The 23,666-nt window shown below is 43.0% G+C and overlaps 1 protein-coding gene across 1 annotated transcript in view; it reads left to right on the top strand.

Annotated features, from left to right (window-relative positions):
• Positions 1-23,666, top strand: part of TMEM131 (transmembrane protein 131) — a 180,455-nt gene that overhangs the window by 48,742 nt on the left and 108,047 nt on the right. Inside the window, exon 3 of the mRNA XM_074965351.1 lies at positions 6,130-6,170. Coding sequence (XP_074821452.1) covers positions 6,130-6,170 — 41 coding nt within the window. The remainder of the gene's footprint in view (positions 1-6,129; positions 6,171-23,666) is intronic.

Raw genomic sequence — 23,666 nt, 5'->3', positions numbered from 1 at the left:
CCATGGAAGCACTGTAATTTTGGAATTTGTGCGTCCACCACAGTGTACTCATTTCAGCTGCTTACCTGCCAGGGTACAAAATGTGACAGCAGACAGTCTGTCAGAATTTCTCATACGACCACAAATGGGAGATGAACCCAGCAGTGCGTCATGGCATAGCCAACCTATGGGAAACCCTGACAATAGACCAGTTTGCTACTTACCGCAACAAGAGATGTGTCTGCTACTGCTCCAGAGCCGGACTGGGGAAACAGTCTTCAGGAGATGTTCTCATCTTCCCATGGGGCAGGGAGCTGCTATATACCTTTCCTCCATTCCTTCTCATGTCAAAGGTGCTATTGAGGATACAGAAAGACAGAGCAAAAATCATACTGATTGCCGTCTCTTGGCTGAGGCAAGTGTGGTACACATACTTTGGACAGGTGGCAGTGTATCCTCCAATTCGTCTTCAATCTATTCCTCACCTGCTCTCCCAAAATGACAGATGGATCCTGTGATGGATTGGGTCACAGAAACCCCCTTGGGAACTGCCACCTGATGTGCCGAGACTACCTCTGAGCCCGTTTTCCCTGGCAGCTTGGGACTTGGTTGTGCCAGACGTGCTAGCCTGCTACAAACACAGACCCAGGTCTGAACCACATCCCCCAAAAACTGCAGGATTAACTGAAAACAGCTTAAGAAGTGATCCTGTCTCAAACACCCAGATACCCAGTTCCCAATGGGATCCAAACCCCAAATAAATCCGTTTTACTCTGTATAAAGCTTATACAGGGTAAACTCCTAAATTGTTCACCCTCTCTAACACTGATAGAGAGAGATGCACAGCTGTTTACTCCCCCAGGAATTAATACTTGCTCTGGGTTAATTAATAAGTAAAAAGTGATTTTATTAAATATAAAAAGTAGGATTTAAGTGGTTCTAAGTAATAACAGACAGAACAAAGTGAATTACCAAGCAAAATAAAATAAAACACACAAGTCTAAGCCTAATACAGGAAAAAACTAAATGCAGGTAAATCTCACCCTCAGATGTTCCAAGCCTCTTTTACAGGCTAGACTTTGTTCTAGTCTGGGTCCAGTAATCAGTCACACCCCTGTAGTTACTGTCCTTTGTTCCAGTTTCTTTCAGGCATCTCTTTGGGTTGGAGAGGCTATCTTTTGTGCCAGCTGAAGACCAAATGGAGGGATTTCTAGGGGCTTGTATAGCCTGCCTCTCGTGGGTGGAAACCCCTCTCTCCCCCTGTGTAGAATCACAGCTACAAGATGGAGTTTTGGAGTCACATTGGCAAGTCACATGTCCGTGCATGACTCAGTTCTCTACAGGTCGAGCCATTGACCACATGTTAGCCCGAACGTTCCCAGGAAAGCTCAGATGTGGATTGGCGTCTATCAAGGTCCATTGTTAGCCAAGTACTTCCATTTACTTTAATAACCCCTTCACACTATGTTGACCAATTCTGCCTTAGGTGCTTTCTACAGCAAACACTTTAAATACAAGTATAGAGCTAATGCTCATAACTTCAGATATAAAAATGATACATGCATACGAATAGGATGAATACATTCAGTAGAACATAACCTTTGCAAAGATATGTTACATTGCATATCTAGCATAAAACATATTCCAGTTATGTCATAGTTACACTCATAAGCGTATTTCTATAAAGCATTGTGGGGTGCAGCGTCACAGATCCTTCACCTCAACCTACAGATCCTCCTGCTCCAGGCTTGGCTCCTTCATAGTTCCAAAACTTAAAAAGCAAATGCTCTGAGCAGGTGAAAGAGGTGTTATTGCACATTAGGAAATCGACAGCTCATCTCACTTACCCGCAGAAGTGGAAATTATTCCAAATTTGAGGCAGTTCTAAACAAATGGCTCGGATATCTTTCTCCATCCTTTTGCTCCTAGACTATATTCTAGACCTTAAAAGGTCTGGTCTATATCTTAGCTTACTTAAAGTACATCTAGCAACCATAATTCAGCCTTACGCCATTGGGTGGAGGGATGCTGAGTATTTGCCCATCCAACGCACAGATTCTTCAAGGGCATGGGACTTCCTGCACGTTAGACCACCCACTCCAATGTGGGATCTCAGTCTGGTTCTGAAAACCCTAGCTAGACTACGCTTTGAACCTATAGCCACTCGCTCTCTCCTACACCTGTCCACATAGGTGCTGGAATTGGGGGTGCTGCTGTCCCCCATCTTGAAGTAGTAATAACCCAAATACAGGGTTTCCACCTTCACCATCCCCACTATAAAAATTGTTCCAGCACCACTGCCTGTCCACAAAGGCAGCATTTCTAGAGGGCATGACTCAGCGCGATGAATTGGGGAAATAGTAGCATTGATGGTGCAGCCACTGTTCATGGTCTTTTTTAAAGACAAAATCACCCTGCAGCAACACCTGAAATTCCTCTCCAAGATAATCTTGTCCATCCATCTGCACCAGCTCAGTCACCTTCCCATTTTTTCCCTAAAACCACATTGTGACAACAGGGAGGCAATACTTCGTTCACTTGATATTAGGAGATCCTGAATGTTTTATTTGGACAGGACTAAGGACTTTAGGAAGTCTCCTAAACTCTTCCTTTCATTCATGAAAACACCCAAAGGTTCTGCAATATCAGTGAAAGACTCTCCAAATGGGTCTCCAGTTGCATTAACTACTGTTCCCATGTGTGTAACCTGGTGCCCCACTCAGGAATCTGCGTGCACTCCATGAGATCCATTTTTACCTCGGTCGCATTTGTTAAAGATGTCGTCATCACAGAAATCTGCAGGGCAGCGACCTGCGCCTCTGCCCATACTTTCGAGGAACACAACATGATCACTTGAGACTCAGCCTCTGATGCCATCTTTGTCAATAGTTGTCAATTGTCGATAATAGACTGCACTCTGAAGCCCCAGCCCTCCATGGGGGATACTGCTGTGAAGTCACCTACAGAGGATCACCCATAGGGACCCTACTCAAAGAGGATGTTACTAACCTTGTGCAGTAATAATGGTTCTTCAAGATGTGTCCCTGTTCGTGCTACACAGCGCACCCTCCTTCCTTTTACTTTGGAGTTCTTGATGAGGGGCCCTGCGGTAGAGAGGGAACTGAGGGTGGTTTGCCCATACAGTGCTAGATAACCATGAGGGGAGGGCTCATGTGCAGGCAGAACAGACGCCACTACCTAAATTCACTGATTAGGGGTGCAGATACACCCACAGTGGAGCACCCATAGAGATAAATCTCAAAGAACCATGGTTACTGCACAAGGTGAGTAACTTCCTCCTCTGGCTTCGATCCCAGACTGTTGGTCACTATGACTATTGGCTAGTCGGCATCTCTGTACTTCAGTTCATCCATTGATAGTAATAATTTTAACACTCCTCAGACATAGGTGATGCATAGTCAAAGCCTTTGAATAGAAGATATTATGATGTTGATGGTGCTGTTTAATGGATTCAAGTTTGTACAATACTTGGACTGATACTATCTGTTAAGGGGCTTATTCCTTCACCCACTTACTTCCCTGGTCCTTCTCACATGAACAGAGAGCAACAATACCCAAAGTCCAAAGGTGCAAACTATTCGATGTTTATTGGGGTGAACTTCCAGCAAGCATGATTCCAGTTTCCTTCCTTAGTGTCCCCCTTCCCAGCTCTGACACCACAGAGCCTTACCTGTGTCCCTGTTCCCATTTCCCCCTTTAGCAAAACATGATTCCAGTTTCCCCACCCCATTCCCTTTCCCATTTCCCCCACACACACATACACACACTTCCTGACTGACTGCAGACTATATCATAAAACTTGAGTTCTGCTTAGCTATACCTTAACTAATCATTTTCCTGAAATTTAACTAACCAATCCTAACATATTGTAACATGATTATGTAACCAATTATATCCCACCACCTTAATTAGTTTACACCCAGCAAAATTAATTATACAGCAGACAGGAACAATCACAGAACCAGACAGAGATTATGCAGACAAACAATAGGGAAATGGGGACTACAGTGAGAGAACAAACACAGGAATGAGGATTTCACATCCCAGCTATTGATAAGTGAGTTCTTGCCAGACAGGATGCTATCAAACTAAGTTTCCTTTTACATCTTCTAGGCACTTCCCTTTCTCTGGAGGCAATAGGCATTATCAGGACAGGATTGTATTCCTAACAACCCAATAGCACCTTATTTCAGTGTGACTAGGTTGGAATGTGAGGATGTGACCGTTGCTTCCCAGCTTATGGCTGCCTCTGCTGCTTAGCCAAAGGCCTTAGCCTAAGCACAGGGCCTCAGACTGTCACAGTAAGAGAAGACTCTTACACCGGCAGACAGTGATTTTGATTCTTTCTTTTATACCTCTATAACTAGCCAAGTGATAAGAATACACCTAAATTCTTAGGGTATAGGCCTTTACAGACAGGCCTGAATATCTATATCCTAACACTATCCTGTTGCCCAGATCTCTAGGACAAACAAAAGTGCTTTCTGAGCTGTTGTCAATTTTGCTTCCTTCCGGACAGGGTGCAATAGAGGACTTGTGGATGCGTTGAATATCTAGCACAACAGCTCTGTACTGCCAGTCATAGAAAAGGGTGGCTATGCATGTGCTTCCTCAGGAGTAGAGGAAGAAAAGGACCTGAGGGAGCAGCAGAACACCTGCTGGTCATTGTGGAAGGGGATGGGTCTAGCTGATGTCACTCATGCAAATAATGCCTTGGAAGAGTGGGGTAGGGGACTACGAAGGAATGTTCTGCTGGGCTTACCTGATGCCAAGGCTTTTATCTGAATGTGTTGTCTGTTAGCACTTTGATTAGACATTTTTAACTGGGGAGGGGGAAGATAGATTGGATCTGGGCTTTCAGCAACAATTTAATTTTCTAGCCAAGCCTGAGTAAGCTGTGTACCAATTCTTAGAGCCTTTCAGACATCATAGCTCAGAGAGTTTAGTTTGATTTGGTTTTGAGAGAGAGAATAAATCTTACAAGCTAAAGACCACAACTATATAGTACAAAGGTAGTTGTTTTTTGCCAGAAAAGTAAGTAAGTAGTTCAATTTGTCAATCAACCCAAGTATGCTGTGTAGTAAAATAAAATACAGTATGATTCCTTGTTGCTGGAAAGCACAATTTGCTTTAACTTTAGGAGGAAGTTTGCCTCTGTAATACTTCAAGGTGTGTCTGTGTTTGTTTAAAGCTTGTTAGCTGGTACCAGGGTCTAGCAAGTGAATTTGCAAATAAATCCTTGATTTATATACTATCTAGTCTGCCATTTTTGTACCAGTTGCAGTCCTATATAACCAAAAGATTTAAAAAACAACAACAACAACAACAAAAAAACCCTTGAAATTTTTGAAAACTATGGATATCCAAAAGGGAAAAGAGTACTCTTTATTGTGTACTCTTGACATCCTGGTTTAATGGTGGCATTCATCAAATACTGAGATTTGTAAAGGAAAAATTCAGTTCCTTAATACTGAATATTTTTGCTTTTCAGAGACTGTATCTTTTTAAAAGGACTTCATAACAAATTTTGTTTTGGAGTTATCTGTAGTATATTACTTTTAGTGGTTAAATGGGCTTTTTAAACTTGTTTTCTGATATCGTATTGGAAACTTAAAGCTCAATCCTATTTGCTAACTGAACTTTCTATTTGTACAACTTATGTTTGACTTCTCTTTGATTTATACAATGTCCTTTGTGAGCATTTCTTACCCCCAAGTTATCTCTTGGTAGGTTAGAGTGGCCATACTTTCCTCTTCTCTGGCCCATAAAATGTTGCCCTTTCTGATTTTTTTTTTTTTTTTCCTCCTCCCTTTTCAATCTTCCTGAACTGCTACATACCTCCTAGTTTTCCATGTTCCTAAGATTTCAGGAATCATTACTGACTCCTTGATTTCTGACCAGAATTGCAGGGTGCTTTGGTGTTTGTGTTTGTTAGTTGCTTGACTTGTTGATATCCTTGGAGGTAGACAGTTGGCAGATACTGGCTTCGACTTCCCACCCCAGACTCAGAACTTGCCATTGTCTTTTAAAAGACTGTTCTAATTACTTGTTAGCATTGTATTTTTTAATATGGAAAACATATTTGATATCAAGCATTGCAACCTTAACTGTTCGTTCTTCTTGTTATAGACTGACACAAGTATTGGCCTCAGCTCATATCAACAGAAAAGGTAAGGTTGTGTTCCAGAGTAAGATGTTCACTTTTAACAGATTCCCCACTGGGGAATTTGTGATTCTTGATGTAAAAAAAAAAAAATAGATTTTGTTTTTGTGCAAGTCACTGTTAGAAGTAAGCTGTCTTAAATCCAAATATTGTAATCTTTCATTTAGTAATCTGTTCAAATTTCATGTCTGCTATGTCAATTATAGAAATTTTAGTTGGCTAATGTTTTAAATACTAAACATTCTAATGTGTAGTAAACATCCTGTTACTGAGCATCTCACTTCATGTATTCGGAAGAAGTGAGAAGGAAAGAACACCTTTGTACCCATAAAAAACAATTCAGTTAAGTTTCAGAGTAACAGCCGTGTTAGTCTGTATTCGCAAAAAGAAAAGGAGTACTTGTGGCACCTTAGAGACTGACCAATTTATTTGAGCATAAGCTTTCGTGAGCTACAGCTCACTTCATCGGATGCATACTGTGGAAAGTGTAGAGGATCTTTTTATACACACAAAGCATGAGAAAATACCTCCCCCCACCCCACTCTCCTGCTGGTAATAGCTTATCTAAAGTGATCCTTCTCCTTACAATGTGTATGATAATCAAGTTGGGCCATTTCCAGCACAAATCCAGGTGTCCCCCCCCGACACACACACAGAAACCCACTCTCCTGTTGGTAATAGCTTATCTAAAGTGACCACTCTCCTTACAATGTGTATGATGATCAAGGTGGGCCATTTCCAGCACAAATCTAGGGTTTAACAAGAACGTTGGGGGGGGGGGGAGGTAAGGAAAAAACAAGGGGAAATAGGTTACCTTGCATAATGACTTAGCCACTCCCAGTCTCTATTGAAGCCTAAGTTAATTGTATCCAATTTGCAAATGAATTCCAATTCAGCAGTCTCTCGCTGGAGTCTGGATTTGAAGTTTTTTTTGTTGTAATATCGCAACTTTCATGTCTGTAATCGCGTGACCAGAGAGATTGAAGTGTTCTCCGACTGGTTTATGAATGTTATAAACCAGTTCTGTGGTGACCTAGAATCCTATTTTCAACGTCTCCGACTCAAGGAATATTTCCGACATACCTCTGAACAACATACTAATCCACAGAGACCTCCCTACCAACACTACAAAAAGAAGGATTCTAGGTGGACTCCTCCTGAAGGTCAAGACAGCAGACTGGACTTCTACATAGAGTGCTTTCGCCGACGTGCACAGGCTGAAATTGTGGAAAAGCAGCATCACTTGCCCCATAACTTCAGCCGTGCGGAACACAATGCCATCTACAGCCTCAGAAACAACTCTGACATCATAATCAAAAAGGCTGACAAAGGAGGTTCTGTTGTCATCATGAATAGGTCGGAATATGAACAAGAGGCTGCTCGGCAGCTCTCCAACACCACTTTCTACAAGTCATTACCCTCTGATCCCACTGAGAGTTACCAAAAGAAACTACAGCATTTGCTCAAGAAACTCCCTGAAAAAGCACAAGATCAAATCCGCACAGACACACCCCTGGAACTCCGACCTGGGATATTCTATCTACTACCCAAGATCCATAAACCTGGAAATCCTGGGTGCCCTATCATCTCAGGCATTGGCACCCTGACAGCAGGATTGTCTGGCTATGTAGACTCCCTCCTCAGGCCCTACGCTGCCAGCACTCCCAGCTACCTTCGAGACACCACTGACTTCCTGAGGAAACTACAATCCATTGGTGATCTTCCTGATAACACCATCCTGGCCACTATGGATGTAGAAGCCCTCTACACAGACATTCCACACAAAGATGGACTACAAGCCGTCAAGAACACTATACCCGATAATGTCACGGCTAACCTGGTGGCTGAACTTTGTGACTTTGTCCTTACCCATAACTATTTTACATTTGGGGACAATGTATACCTTCAAATCAGCAGCACTGCTATGGGTACCCGCATGGCCCCACAGTATGCCAACATTTTTATGGCTGACTTAAGGGACGAGAGCTGAGGAAGCATTGTTCTAATGCCCCTACTCTACTTGCGCTATATTGATGACATCTTCATCCTCTGGATCCATGGAAAAGAAGCCCTTGAGGAATGAATTCCACCATGATTTCAACAATTTCCATCCCACCATCAACCTCAGCCTGGTCCAGTCCACACAAGAGATCCACTTCCTGGACACTACAGTGCTAATAAACGATGGTCACATAAACACCACCCTATACCGGAAACCTACTGACCGCTATTCCTACCTACATGCCTCCAGCTTTCACCCTGACCACACCACACGATCCATTGTCTACAGCCAAGTTCTGCGATACAACCGCATTTGCTCCAACCCCTCAGACAGAGACAAACACCTACAAGATCTCTATCAAGCATTCTTACAACTACAGTACCCACCTGCGGAAGTGCAGAAACAGATTGATAGAGCCAGAAGAGTTCCCAGAAGTCACCTACTACAGGACAGACCTAACAAAGAAAATAACAGAACGCCACTAGCCGTCACCTTCAGCCCCCAACTGAAACCCCTCCAACGCATTATTAAGGATCTACAACCTATCCTGAAGGATGACCCAACACTCTCACAAATCTTGGGAGACAGGCCAGTCCTTGCCTACAGACAGCCCCCCAACCTGAAGCAAATACTCACCAGCAACCACACAACACAACAGAACCACTAACCCAGGAACCTATCCTTGCAACAAAGCCCATTGCCAACTGTGCCCACATATCTATTCAGGGGACACCATCACAGGGCCTAATAACATCAGCCACACTATCAGAGGCTCGTTCACCTGCACATCCACCAATATGATATATGCCATCATGTGCCAGCAATGCCCCTCTGCCATGTACATTGGTCAAACTGGACAATCTCTACGTAAAAGAATAAATGGACACAAATCAGATGTCAAGAATTATAACATTCATAAACCAGTCGGAGAACACTTCAGTCTCTCTGGTCACGTGATTACAGACATGAAAGTTGCGATATTACAACAAAAAGACTTCAAATCCAGACTCCAGCGAGAGACTGCTGAATTGGAATTAATTTGCAAATTGGATACAATTAACTTAGGTTACCTTGCATAATGACTTAGCCACTCCCAGTCTCTATTCAAGCCTATTTCCCCTTGTTTTTTCCTAACCCCCCTCGCCCCCCCCTCGGATGTTCTTGTTAAACCCTGGATTTGTGCTGGAAATGGCCCACCTTGATTATCATACACATTGTAAGGAGAGTGATCACTTTAGATAAGCTATTACCAGCAGGAGAGTGGGGTGGGGGGAGGTATTTTTTCATGCTTTGTGTGTATAAAAAGATCATCTTCTACAATTTCCACAGTACGCATCCGATGAAGTGAGCTGTAGCTCACGAAAGCTTATGCTCAAATAAATTGGTTAGTCTCTAAGGTGCCACAAGTACTCCTTTTCTTTTTGCGAATTCAGTTAAGTCAGTTTTCTGTTGTGTAAGTGGACACTTCTGCCATTAGGAGATTCCTGTGTGTGTAACTCACAAAGGAAGAAAAGAGTAACACCATGTAGTAGTCTCATTAACATGGAAAATTTAGGCTGACTATCTTGGAGCATGTCTTAACAATTAGATTTCTTAGCTTGGGGAATAAAGTGGTGGAAGCCCAGTAGCTTAGGACTCTTGCAGTTAGACTGAACAAAGGACAAATGTACATCAGGGAACAATTCTCCACAGCAGAGATGGGGCTTGACTGATTCTGCCTGTAGATTGTGTTCTGTTAAAGGTGACCTAGCAGGTAAAAGATGTGTAGTCCCCTTTTTGCTGTTGTATGACGGTCAAAAGCCTGAAAAACTGAAAGGTTTTCTTCTTATCAGTCCTGCCTTGTAAAGACTCTATGGATTACTGGAGAACTTTGTATAACTATGAAATCAGAGAATCAAAGCAAGTGAAATGTGATTAACAGCAAAAAGTGACTTATTCAAGGTGTTACATTTTAATAGTTATTTAACTCTTGAAAAACATTCAAGAGGAAAAAGGTGTCATTAAAGATTCAGCACCACTGCCCCTTCCATTAAAGGCTGAGAAAGTAGAGTCCAACCCATCTTTGACTTTTGGTGAGTTTTTTCCAGCTAAAACCAGAATGATATCCTTTAAAAGACCGGAGAAGTAATAATAAAAAAAAAAAAAAAAGTGGAGGACTTTTGGGTGCAGGAATTACTTATAGGTTTTTTTATGCATTATGCCTTTTTTTAATGATCATTTTTTATATATGTGTATTTGACTTAAGAACAGTGGACAACAGAAATCCAGAAAAGGGCCATGCACGCAGTATTAAGTACACTCCATAAAGCTTCCAAAAGGGGAAGCATGTGTTATAATCTTGTTTTAAATAGTGTTGATAAATAGATTACATAAATCTTCACATATATTTTGCTGTACAAAATTATCATAGCAACTGCCACACACCTGGGTTGTGGGATGTAGGATTGCATTATTCTGACTCACAAGTTCTGTTCTTTCAAAGAACCTTATATGCATGTGTTGTCCATCTTTATATTTTAAAAGTTGCATCTTTGAAGCTACAAGGAAAACTTTTATTCAATTTGGCCTGGGGAACAAATGGGGTGTCTGTAACAGGACTTTTCTCTTGCATGGTGTAATATTTATTCCTAAATGTCAGGGAGTACCCAGCAAATAAAAATATGTACTGTGCAGGTAATTACATAATCATTTACAAATACCTGTGGGTAGGTCTGTCATCAGCTTTCCCCCCTTTACTCACCCTGGTCCACAGCCAACCCCTTCCTCGCCATCCTCCCCCTCGAATGGGGATTCAAGGGGACTATAAAGGGGGGACTGGCTCCCAGCCATGCCAGTCATAGAAGCCTCAAACCCCACTGTTTCTGCTCCTTAAAGAATACCTCATTTAAATCCCTTACCAGTCCATTTTATCTGATCACCCTATCCCTTCTCTATCGAATACCTGCACTGGACATCTGCCCCAACAAGGCGCCAGCAATTAGCTTGGTTCCCAGACATCTACTAATGCCCTTTTTAGTATTGGCCATAAGCATGTGAGCTCCGAAATCTGACAGGTGGACCCCATCCCCCCCTGAATAATTCTGGTGCCCCATATGCTATGTCCAGATGAGAAATCATTGACACCCCCTCCCCCCAATGCCATGTATGAATTTGGCCATTTCCCTGTTCACATTCCTCCTAGCCTTGTTGACCTAAGGGGGCTTCACAGCTCTCCACCACACCCTGCATTGCAACATGTCCAGCGAAATAATTTTTATTCTTGGGAGAAGTTTCAGGGTCTGCCACGAGTCCCTCTTAGCTCTGAGCATTAAGTCCACTCCTTTACACATTTCCAAATCTGGGAACAATGTATGCCCTCATATCCTCCACAGGGCAGGAGCTGGTCCTATAACACGCCTATCCTCCCTTGCTAGCTCAGGACTGCTTCACCACTGAGGCCCAGCTGTGAATCTCCAGACAACTTGGAAGCCTGCCTATGTGGCCAGTAACCAATACTGTGCCTGCAGATCCACACTACCATCTGCCTGGCCCATCTACCAGCATCTGGAATGCAAATACAAAGGAAAATTGACATTGATTCTCCACCTGGGATCTCATGTACGTTCTGTATTCTTCAGAATGTCAATGCTCAATTGCCTGAATTGCTGTAGCTCCCAGGCCCATCTGGGTCACTGCTGTTGCTGTCCTGATCCTGAATGAGTGGGAACCAAATTCACATGCTGGAAGCCTCAACCTCATCAGTCCCTATCTTAAAACTTGAACAAACCAGTATATTGTGAGGAGACTCCCATCACATGAACCAAGAAGGACCTGTCCATCCCTGACCTTATTGCTGTGTAGAATAGATTCACCCTGCCTGCCTTGATCCATCTTCATCCTCTTCAACATTAATGTCACTGATCATCCCTCCCAACATATAGCCCTCAGTTCCAAAACCCTTACATAAGAATCTCTACAGGACCCAGGTACTAGTTCGCAGATCTTAAAAACTCCAAAAAACACTACCAGAAATGCCTCCTTGAACAAGGCCATCTCTTGCCCACAAAGATATATGGGCTCTAGGATCCACGCCAGATCCCTAAGTGTTATTAATAGTGGTGGGACAACATGTATCCTTTTTAGAGTTGGTGCTTCAAGACTACCCTGCTAGAAACCTCCAAACTAAAATCCCATAACAAGAATCGTGGTAACCATTCAGCTTACTGACAAATGTAAGGGCCAATAGGCAAGTGGAGATGGTTGATGAAGCCAGTTGCTAACACCATGTGCTGTAGCACCCATTCCTGTGTAATGGGCCATATCAGTGACAGGCCCTCCTGCTCCTGAAATTGCTCAAAATCATTAAAACTTCTCTCATAGCTCCATAATGTTTGCAGAATCACTCATCTCTGTGCTACACTGACAGGCATCATGTGCCAAAGTTCCTTAGTGCCTGCAAATAAAATGTCATCTAAGTAATGCACTACCTGCCATAAACCAGTTTCCCATATCACTGCCCAATGTAACATTGTACTAATTTTCTCAAATGCTGAACAGGATTTGCCAAATCCCTGGGCGTAGCTTTGTCAAATTGTCCTTTGAAGGAAATCCAAAAGGTTAAAGTCAGAAGGATGCACCATCAGAAGTTGAAAAGCAGACGATATCATACTTGGCCATCAGTGGCCCTAGGCCACAATACCTAACCATGCACACAGTCTTTTCAATGGAGGAATAGTGCATGCAATACCAGGCCTGGTCTGTTCCATTGTTAACTGAGCTACTCTGTGGGTATGATACTTGGTGAATTAAGCTAAAATTTCCAGATGCTATGAAACACCTGCTTTCATTAAATGCCCAGCAAATGTCATTACAAGATTCAGGCCTCTGGCGGTCATGCTGTTGAATGAACAGGCTGTTCAACAGCGGTCATGCTGTTGAATGAGTCAGTGTGGAAGCGAAGCCTTGTGACATTATCCAATCTAACCACAGCATATGATATGGAATGTCCCACTGGATCCCAGATTGTGTCGCCACGCTCAACCTAGTCCTAGTTAAACCAAGCCATGCCCCAAAAAGTAGTATGGTTTGATTTCTCCTGACCTCTTGTGAGGCAATGAGGGGTAAGTGACCACCCTGCTCTCCTTTAATTCCTCCCTTGAGGAAGAGTGGGCAAGTTCCCTGAACCCCATCAAATTCCCCCCTATAGATACCCATGCAGCATGGGACAGAAGAGCCTCACTTTCACACCCTGCCATCTCCATCTGGTGCTGGTCGCACTCATCCCTGCCAACTTTGTTGCTCTCCAGTCCTGCAATCCGTTCATAATGCCATGCTGTCTGGAGTGGTTCACAGCTGAGAGTGCCAACCTCAGTGCAGATTGTCAAAAATCAGGGCAGAAACCCAAGCTGGTTATATGTTCTTTAGTTAGATTTCACCAACCCAGTAACAAGTGTGAACTCCTAAAGCACTAAAACATGCCCAAGGGGGGGACAATGTGATAGATGGTCACTTTACACCAAAAATCACAATAATATTCTGGTTACTCCCAGTCACAGAGGCCCAGCCACTTAACCCAGCTCAATTGTACTCAGATTTAAAACCAAAGACAATGCGTAGCCAATCCTGTAATAAACTAACTAAAGATTTATTAATTAAGAAAAGAAATAATTATTTACAAGGTTAAAACTGGAGACACACATGCACAAATGAGTTAGTTTTAGATTTAAAAAGATAATAGAAACTTCTATAATCCACTCTATATGTAAGCATGGGCATCTCTTATGTTTAGGAATCTTTGCTCCTCAGTATCCAGACAGCATACAGATCCCAGTTTCTCTTTGTCCAGGGATTGTTAGCCCCTTCAGCCCAGAAACCAAGCTGATGGCATTAGTTTATGCACAGATCTCCTCTTCTTGGAGGGAGTGAGGAATGCAATCAGCAAGGTTTCTGTCCTGTGACACTACGCAATGCCTCCTTTGCCTTCAGTGGGTCATCTTGTGTGCAGGATGAGCACTTTACCCTAACTAATGCTTCTTTTCCTGTTTGGTGTGAGTTACACGGACAGAGATTTAAAATGCAAACACACAATATAACTTTATATCATGGGATACAGATATAAGTAGGATTAATACATGCAGCATTCTATAAGCATTCCATAAAATCTAAGCACATTCTTATAACACTGATATCTAACTATACTAGGTGAGCCAGACTGGCTTCCAGCAATGCATTTGTCAGTGTTTAGTGAGGCCCTGGGCCTTGGCATGAGCTGGCACCTGGTCTGCCAGCATCACGCATGTCCTGGCTCTGGGACAACCCACTACACTTAGTAAGCTTCACAGTGCTGAACAATTTCGGAAGCAACTGGATGATTTTATTCAATTCTCTGTTAGCATCCCCACACCCAAATGCAGCTAGTTCACTACTGGGAGTGTTTGCTTCTCCAGGATGCACATTACTTCCCAGGGGAGGGGAATCTATTTGGTAAGTACAGACCACTCTGGGATCTGCCAGCCCCGGTCCTGGGTCCTCATGCAGCTAGGAGCCTGCCGCCTGGGATTTCCACAGCCTCTCGAACACCACTCCCTCCCCCCTGAGCTGGGTGTGGAACTCCCTCCCCTGTCTTCTCTAACACACCTGCTATGGCCACCCTGTCCCCATCTCCCCCTACACCTCACTAGTCGGCTAAAGCCCCACACTGATGTGTTTGAAACTCCCTCCTCTTCCCCATCTGCTACGATATGCCTGCTTCTGCTGCTGCTCCTTGCTCCTCCCTGTTCTCACTGGTCTGGTGTGGCTCCCAGCTGAGTGAGAAACTCCCTCCTCCTCCTCCTTCTCCCTCTCCCCTCTGTTACCAAATGCCTACTGCTACCGCTGTGGGCTAGAAGTGGCCGGCTGTTCGTGCCCCCCTTCCCTGTTCTCATTGGTGTGCCACCACATGGCACCATGAGAGAGCAGTTTTCTGTGCTGCTGTTCCTGCTGCGCTGCCTGGTCCAAGTAATAGAGGGCTTTTCCTGCACCATCATGGACCTAAATATTCTCCCCTCTTTTCTGGTCACCAGGCTGGGGGAGATGGATCAGTATAACAAAGCTGATTTGGTTTGAAGCTGCCACAGCAAGTCACTCTCTGGCTATCTAGCCCTTAAACGGACAAACCAGACAACAGCCCCCACAATTTAATGTGTGGCAAGGTCACTGCACTGCCATACTGACTGTTGCTAACTTATTTATGCCAATTTGTTAATAAGAAGATGGGTCATTTCCCTCTGTGCATATTTTATTCCACTGTTCAGCTGTCCGCTTGCCTTATCTCAATCCCCATCTTGATTCTCTGTGTAAACTACATATAAGCACACAATCTTTCTCTATTTAATGCTCCTCAAATTGTCTGTTTAAAAATAATTAGATGTCTTTTCTGATCCTAGCAATGGGATGTTAGTCAGTATGTATTCAGCTTTAATTGCATGGGTTAAACTTTGTTTCTCTTGTTATGAAAATGTTTTGAAAAAGTTACTGACCTTCCTTTCAGTTCTTTAATGAAAAGATTTTTATGTATAGAATCAGCAAGATAAAAAGCTGCTTTGTTTCTTTCCTCATGCAGACAACTCATTTTGTATTGTTTTGAGTTTGGCTGTTGGGAACCACACCTGTATGAATCACATTACAGATCTTCATAAAGCAGTAAGAACTGGCCAAAATTAAACTGCAAAAGCATAAAACAGATTACTATTAACTAACCTTTTATTGGTCTGTTTTATACTAAAAACAGAATAATAATCTGAATTAAGATAAATTTTCTTCATAGCCTGCCTATTATGTATAGATATTACAGGCATCAACAGTCAATTTCAACTTTTTTTATTCTTTTGTGAATTTGTTCTGACTTGAATTTTATTTTATTTTATTTTATTATTAAAAGGGCCTTAAAGTCACCAAATGAACTGATTACTAATGGGAAAGTTCTGAAAATGTTTACCACATAACGAATCAGCAGTAGCCTATTCTCGAGTTTTTAGCATGTGAATCTTGATAGTGCTGGCTGCCTATGTGGTAACTATTGGGACAAAATTTATTCTAAAAATCATTGGGTATAGTGGCAAGAAAAGAATGGTGCATGAGTTTGTGTGCATACAGTTTTTAATGGCTTTTAAACAACCTGGAATGGGCTGAGAGGCATTAGAAGTACAGGACACAATGCACAGTTATGGACAGGTGGTGCACAAGTGCCTTAAGCAGCACTGCCAACGCACTTCACTCTTGACCTTACACCCCCTTTTCTCAGTTTTTTGCCTCTTGAATATTCATTAATGAGGCTACGATTTAGTCACAGGTATTTTTAATAAAAATCACGGACAGGTCATGGGCAATAAACAAAAATTCATGGCCCGTGACCTGTCCATGACTTATAGTATAAGTACCCCTGACTAAATCTGTGGGGGTGAGAGGGGAGCTGCTGCTGCTGGGGAGTAGTCTGCTGCTGGTGGGAGGTGCCCCGGGGAGCCGCTGCTGGGGGGGAAGGGGCAGTGGCACCAGCTGCTGAGGGCCGCTGAGAAGCAGCTGCTCCAGCCACTCCAGGACTGCTGCTGAGGGCCACCAAGCAGCGGCTGCTCAGGCAGTCCCAGGGCCAGCTGCACCTATGGCTGTTGGGGCCACACGTACAGCCCCAGCAGTGACCAGTGCGGCTGGCTGCCCCCCCCCCCCCCCCCCGGGACTGCCCGCCCCAGGTGCGGCTGGCTGCCCTCGGGAGCAGCTGGTGTGGCTGACCCCAGAACTGCCGAGGCAGCCAGCCACACCGGCTGCCGCAGAAGTCACGGAGGTTGTGGAAAGTCATGGAGTCCATGTCTTCCGCGACCTCTGTGACAAACACGGAGCCCTATTCATTAACTAGTGTGCAGTACTGAGGAAGCCATCCTGATTCCTTTTCACACAGTGCTCCACAAACTTCCCAATAGGTCCAGATCTCATGAAAATTGCAAGTTGTAAATTGTCCTTAATAATGAAAATTCAAATTCCAGTATTCACATTCCTAGCAGAATTTTTGGTTTGTTTCAGAGCAGTTTTTGATAATACAACTGTCATGCTGTTAACATCACTACTGAGATGGTAGAAATCAAACAGAGCAGCTGCAGTTTAGAGTGGGTCATGCTGATGCTGTCTGTGTAACAGAGGTACATGCTCTGTAGGTGGGTTCTCCAGCTGTGACTTGTAGAACAAGTGTACACAGTGACTTGTTGGCTTCTGACTTCCCACCAGAGACATGTTTTAATAGATCACAAATTTTTTCCTATTCCTTCTAATCTGAGTACTTAAACTGCATCTTAATTTATATTTAGGCACCTGAGTGGCCTGACTTTGAAGGGCTGGTTACTAAAGCTCCTGTTTGATTTCAGTGGAAGATGTTAGTGCTCTGACCACTTAGGTACCTAACTATGGAGTTAGGTGCCTAAATTCAAGTATCCAGATTTGAAAATTTCAGTTAAGATACAGGTACACAAACAGTTAAGTGTATTGTTTAACTTTTTATTTGAAAATCTTTCAAAATGTTTTAGATATGAATAGATTACTAAATAGGACTTCCTTTGTAAATTTAAATATGCTTAGGGCAAAGAGACAGCATTACAAGAAAAACCAGCAGCATGCAGAAATGTTCTTCTTCTGACACAGCCAGAATTCTTGCTTGATGCTTCCTCTTACACATCTTAGATGCTATATTGAGAACTGCAATAATAAACATTATTTTATTTTAGAAATTCTTATGCCATAAAAACAGGAAGTATATCTGAATAACATTTCATGCTCCTTCATGCAGTATTAGGGCACAGACTTGCATACTGCATTTCAGTTTAAAAGCCAATTATTTGCATTGGTACTGTAAAGTTAAAGCCATCAAATAACTTCACTTTAACCCCTTTTTAATTTGCAGTTCTTTATTAAGGGTCTATATTAGACCAAGGTTTCTCAACCCATGGGTCATGACTAAGGCTGTTTTAGTGACGGGTATTTTTAGTAAAAGTCACAGGTCACAGGCAGTAAACAAAAATTCACAGCCCATGACCTGTCCATGACTTTTACTAAAAATACCCATGACTAAAACTTGGGGGGATGGGGATCGCATGGCCCTGCAGGCAGAAGCAGCATCATGATGGAGGGGCAGCTGGGGGAAGGGGGAGCTAGTCCCCACAAATTTGAGTGACGCTGCAATCCCATGCATCAGATACCAGTGCCGTTCTCACAGATTTGGCCTGACCAGCCAGCCAAAACTGAGCAGCACTGCAACATCGCATCATCTGGAACAAGGAGCCATGCCCAGCCAGCCCCATGGGACAGGAGCTGTAGGAGCTTGCTGCTGTGGTACATACAGTGCACTTAAATTCTTATTACATAAACATGTGTGTTCTATATTGTGGGCAAGAAATATTTCGTAAGCTAGATGTTTTTTGTACTAAAGTTATTTATTGGGTCGTAACTGGCCATCAACATTTACAAATGAGTCCTTAGCCCAAAAAGGTAGAGAACTACTGTATTAGACAGATCTGTTTTGACCTTGTCTCACTGTACAATATAAATCTCTCTTCATTCCAATCTAATAATTTGATGATGCAGAAAACAACTGATGCAACAGATCTAAACACAAGTTTCATGTGTATTTCATCAGTTTTTGTATATAATGTTCACAGAAAAAAATTCTTGGCCAAGATAATTGCTAAGATCCAGAATCTTGTGACATTAGGGTGCTTTCAGTCCCATTGAAAATAATGGGATTTGAAGTATTCAGTATCAAGATCCAGGCCCTAAATTTGACTAGATTTACTGAAACTGAAAAGTTTCAGAGTAGCAGCCATGTTAGTCTGTATTCGCAAAAAGAAAAGGAGGACTTGTGGCACCTTAGAGACTAACAAATTTATTTGAGCATAAGCTTTCGTGAGCTACAGCTCACTTCATCGGATGCATTCAGTGGAAAATACAGTGTGGAGATTTATATACATAGAGAACATGAAACAATGGATGTTACCATACACACTGTAAGAAGAGTGATCACTTAAGGTGAGCTATTACCAGCAGGAGATCCGGGGTGGGGGAGACTTTTTGTAGTGATAATCAAGGTGGGCCATTTCCAGCAGCTGACAAGAACGTCTGAAAAATTTCTTCAAAGTTTTGCAGATAGAATCATAGAATATCAGGGTTGGAAGGGACCTCAGGAGGTCATCTAGTCCAACCCCCTGCTCAAAGCAGGACCAATCCCCAATCAAATCATCCCAGCCAAGACTTTGTCAAGCCTGACCTTAAAAACTTCCAAGGAAGGAGATTCTACCACCTCCCTAGGTAACGCATTCCAGTGTTTCACCACCCTCCTAGTGAAAAAGTTTTTCCTAATATCCAACCTAAACCTCCCCCACTGCAACTTGAGACCATTACTCCTTGTCCTGTCCTCTTCTACCACTGAGAATAGTCTAGAACCATCCTCTCTGGAACCACCTCTCAGGTGGTTGAAAGCAGGTATCAAATCCCCCCTCATTCTTCTCTTCTGCAGACTAAACAATCCCAGTTCCCTCAGCCTCTCCTCATAAGTCATGTGTTCCAGACCCCCTAATCATTTCTGTTGCCCTTCGCTGGACTCTCTCCAATTTATCCACATCCTTCTTGTAGTGTGGGGCCCAAAACTGGGCACAGTACTCCAGATGAGGCCTCACCAATGACGAATAGAGGGGAACGATCACGTCCCTCGATCTGCTCGCTATGCCCCTACTTATACATCCCAAAATGCCATTGGCCTTCTTGGCAACAAGGGCACACTGCTGACTCATATCCAGCTTCTCGTCCACTGTAACCCCTAGGTCCTTTCCCGCAGAACTGCTGCCTAGCCATTCGGTCCCTAGTCTGTAGCTGTGCATTGGGTTCTTCCGTCCTAAGTGCAGGACCCTGCACTTATCCTTATTGAACCTCATCAGGTTTCTTTTGGCCCAATCCTCCAATTTGTCTAGGTCCCTCTGTATCCCATCTCTGCCCTCCAGCGTATCTACCACTCCTCCCAGTTTAGTATCATCCGCAAATTTGCTGAGAGTGCAATCCACACCATCCTCCAGATCATTTATGAAGATATTGAACAAAACCGGCCCCAGGACCGACCCCTGGGGCACTCCACTTGACACCGGCTGCCAACTAGACATGGAGCCATTGATCACTACCCGTTGAGCCCGACAATCTAGCCAGCTTTCTACCCACCTTATAGTACATTCATCCAGCCCATACTTCTTTAACTTGCTGACAAGAATACTGTGGGAGACCGTGTCAAAAGCTTTGCTAAAGTCAAGAAACAATACATCCACTGCTTTCCCTTCATCCACAGAATCAGTAATCTCATCATAGAAGGCGATTAGATTAGTCAGGCATGACTTTCCCTTGGTGAATCCATGCTGACTGTTCCTGATCACTTTCCTCTCCTCTAAGTGCTTCAGGATTGATTCCTTGAGGACCTGCTCCATGATTTTTCCGGGGACTGAGGTGAGGCTGACTGGCCTGTAGTTCCCAGGAACCTCCTTCTTCCCTTCTTTAAAGATTGGCACTACGTTAGCCTTTTTCCAGTCATCCGGGACTTCCCCCGTTCGCCACGAGTTTTCAAAGATAATGGCCAATGGCTCTGCAATCACATCCGCCAATTCCTTTAGCACTCTCGGATGCAACTCGTCCGGCCCCATGGACTTGTGCACGTCCAGCTTTTCTAAATAGTCCCTAACCACCTCTTTCTCCACAGAGGGCTGGCCATCTACTCCCCATGTTGCGATGCCCAGCGCAGCAGTCTGGAAGCTGTCCTTGTTCGTGAAGACAGAGGCAAAAAAAGCATTGAGCACATTAGCTTTTTCCACATCCTCTGTCACTAGGTTGCCTCCCTCATTCAGTAAGGGGCCCACACTTTCCTTGGCTTTCTTCTTGTTGCCAACATACCTGAAGAAACCCTTCTTGTTACTCTTGACATCTTTTGCTAGCTGCAGCTCCAGGTGCGATTTGGCCCTCCTGATTTCATTCCTACATGCCCGAGCAATATTTTTATACTCTTCCCTGGTCATATGTCCAACCTTCCACTTCTTGTAAGCTTCTTTTTTATGTTTAAGATCCGCTAGGATTTCACCATTAAGCCAAGCTGGTCGCCTGCCATATTTACTATTCTTTTGACTCATCGGGATGGTTTGTCCCTGTAACCTCAACAGGGATTCCTTGAAATACAGCCAGCTCTCCTGGACTCCTTTCCCCTTCATGTTAGTCCCCCAGGGGATCCTACCCATCCGCTCCCTGAGGGAGTCAAAGTCTGCTTTCCTGAAGTTCAGGGTCCGTATCCTGCTGCTTACCTTTCTTCCCTGTGTCAGGATCCTGAACTCGACCATCTCATGGTCACTGCCTCCCAGATTCCCATCCACTTTTGCTTCCCCCACTAATTCTTCCCTGTTTGTGAGCAGCAGGTCAAGAAAAGCTCCCCCCCTAGTTGGCTCGTCTAGCACTTGCACCAGGAAATTGTCCCCTACGCTTTCCAAAAACTTCCTGGATTGTCTATGCACCGCTGTATTGCTCTCCCAGCAAATATCAGGAAAATTAAAGTCACAGTTCAAACTCATTCCTCCACTCCATTCTCTCCATCACCCTTGTAAACAATTGGGAAGAGTCTTTCAAGCTAAACTCATAAAAAGCTACCACTGCATTAAAAATAAAGGTTTGTTCACTTAGTGCTATGCTATTGCTATTATTCTAAGCACTTGATCTTGGCTGGAGTAGTAACTCATTCCTTTAGCTCATCTGTAAACTAGTAATGCAGTACAGCACAAAAACCACTGTCAGCCAGTCAGAGAACTTCATATTTTGTTTACAGAAAAAGTTGACAAGAGATTCCTCCACTCAGGATTTCTTAACTCAGACTCTCAGCATTGGATTCAGAGAGCAGCCTTCTCCCAGGCAGCCTTTTTTTGTTTTTGTTTTTATGGCTGCTTGAATCACCCGTGGGGGCTTCATTAACTGCTCACTTGCCAGGGATTAGGTGGGAACAGGGCACCCTATCATAATTAAATTCTTAAAGTCTCTTTGAATTTGAGGTTGAAACACATTCTTGCCTTACACATCAATTTATACAAAATGCTTTTAATTGGGTAAACTTGAATTTTAAAAATAAAATTGATTTAAAACAAAAATCTTGGCACTTATTGTGTAATATTACCTCAAACTGTTAAATGAGCATGTGTGGTAGTAATATTTTACATATGCAGTGTTGAGAAATTTACACAACTAAGCCATTGGCTTTTTTAGTACCATATGTTTTTACTATGGCAACAATTGCAGCAGGAGTTTGTGGACTGTCACGTACACTGCCATGGTTTTAATAACAGTTATCTTGTGAACCATTATGTTAAGTATGGAATCCTTAATGTACAAAATTCTATCAGTTTAGTGCTACAATTGTCAATGAAAACTCTTGTGATTCAAGTTAGAACCTTCAAAAATAACTGAATGTTGTGTTTCAGAGTAACAGCCGTGTTAGTCTGTATTCGTAAAAAGAAAAAAGAAAAGGAGTACTTGTGGCACCTTAGAGACTAACCAGTTTATTTGAGCATGAGCTTTCGTGAGCTACAGCTCACTTCATCGGATGCATAGCATATTGTGGAAACTGCAGTACTCCTTGAATGTTGTGTGCGTATAAGAACCATCTTTATGAAAGTACAACTAAATGTGTAAAATTAAATTTAGCAGTGTCTGTTTTTTTAAATAAACTTTTTAAAGCAACAAAATTAAAGGATGCTCTTAAAGCTTCAGCATATCCTTTGACTCACTCTGTGCTGCTCATTCCATGCAATTAAATGTAATGGACCTATTTTGCTATTCCAGGAAGAATGGCATAACCGATTTAAATCCAGAGTAGACTCTCTTTAAATGTAAATGTATGTATTTTGTGCGGTTTAAGTCAGCCCTTAATGTTGGCATATAAGGCTTTCTTGTGTTTATATAGATATATCGATTTAAAGGAGCAATTCTGGTACACTATTTTTTGAGAAATTTAGTTTTGATCATATTAGACATGATCTGAATACAATTAAGTCTAGAATCTTCATTTAATATTCAGACTCCTTAGGACCTGATCTTTAGTGCCTTTAATCTGCTTTAGCAGCACAAAGGGGTCCAAAAGTTATATTAACAGAGGAGAGGGCTTCTTGGGTTGTACATCAGTGTCTCCCAGTTTCCTAGAGTAGCGTGTGTGGCAGGAGAGCATTGAGTTCTTGCAATTCCTCACTTTCACAACAGCCCCATAAGGGCCAAATGGATTTGGGTTTTAAGCCATTTTTGGCTTCTGTCCACATGACAACCTTCCCCATTGGATCTTGAGGATTGTGGTCCTGGTGTGTCACTTATACAGATTTTAGATCTAGACAGTGTCACATACATGGACATTAGATTTTAAACAAGCTCTCTTTATCTAGCAAACCACAACAGTGCATATTGAGCATGTTGGGAGAAAGGTAATTCTTTTTTTGAAGATACAAGTCA

Source organism: Natator depressus, chromosome 1 (genome assembly GCF_965152275.1).
Source record: "Natator depressus isolate rNatDep1 chromosome 1, rNatDep2.hap1, whole genome shotgun sequence".
Classification (NCBI taxonomy): Eukaryota; Metazoa; Chordata; order Testudines; family Cheloniidae; genus Natator; species Natator depressus.
Note: the sequence above shows the minus strand (reverse complement) of the source record. Positions and strands in the feature narration are given on the sequence as shown.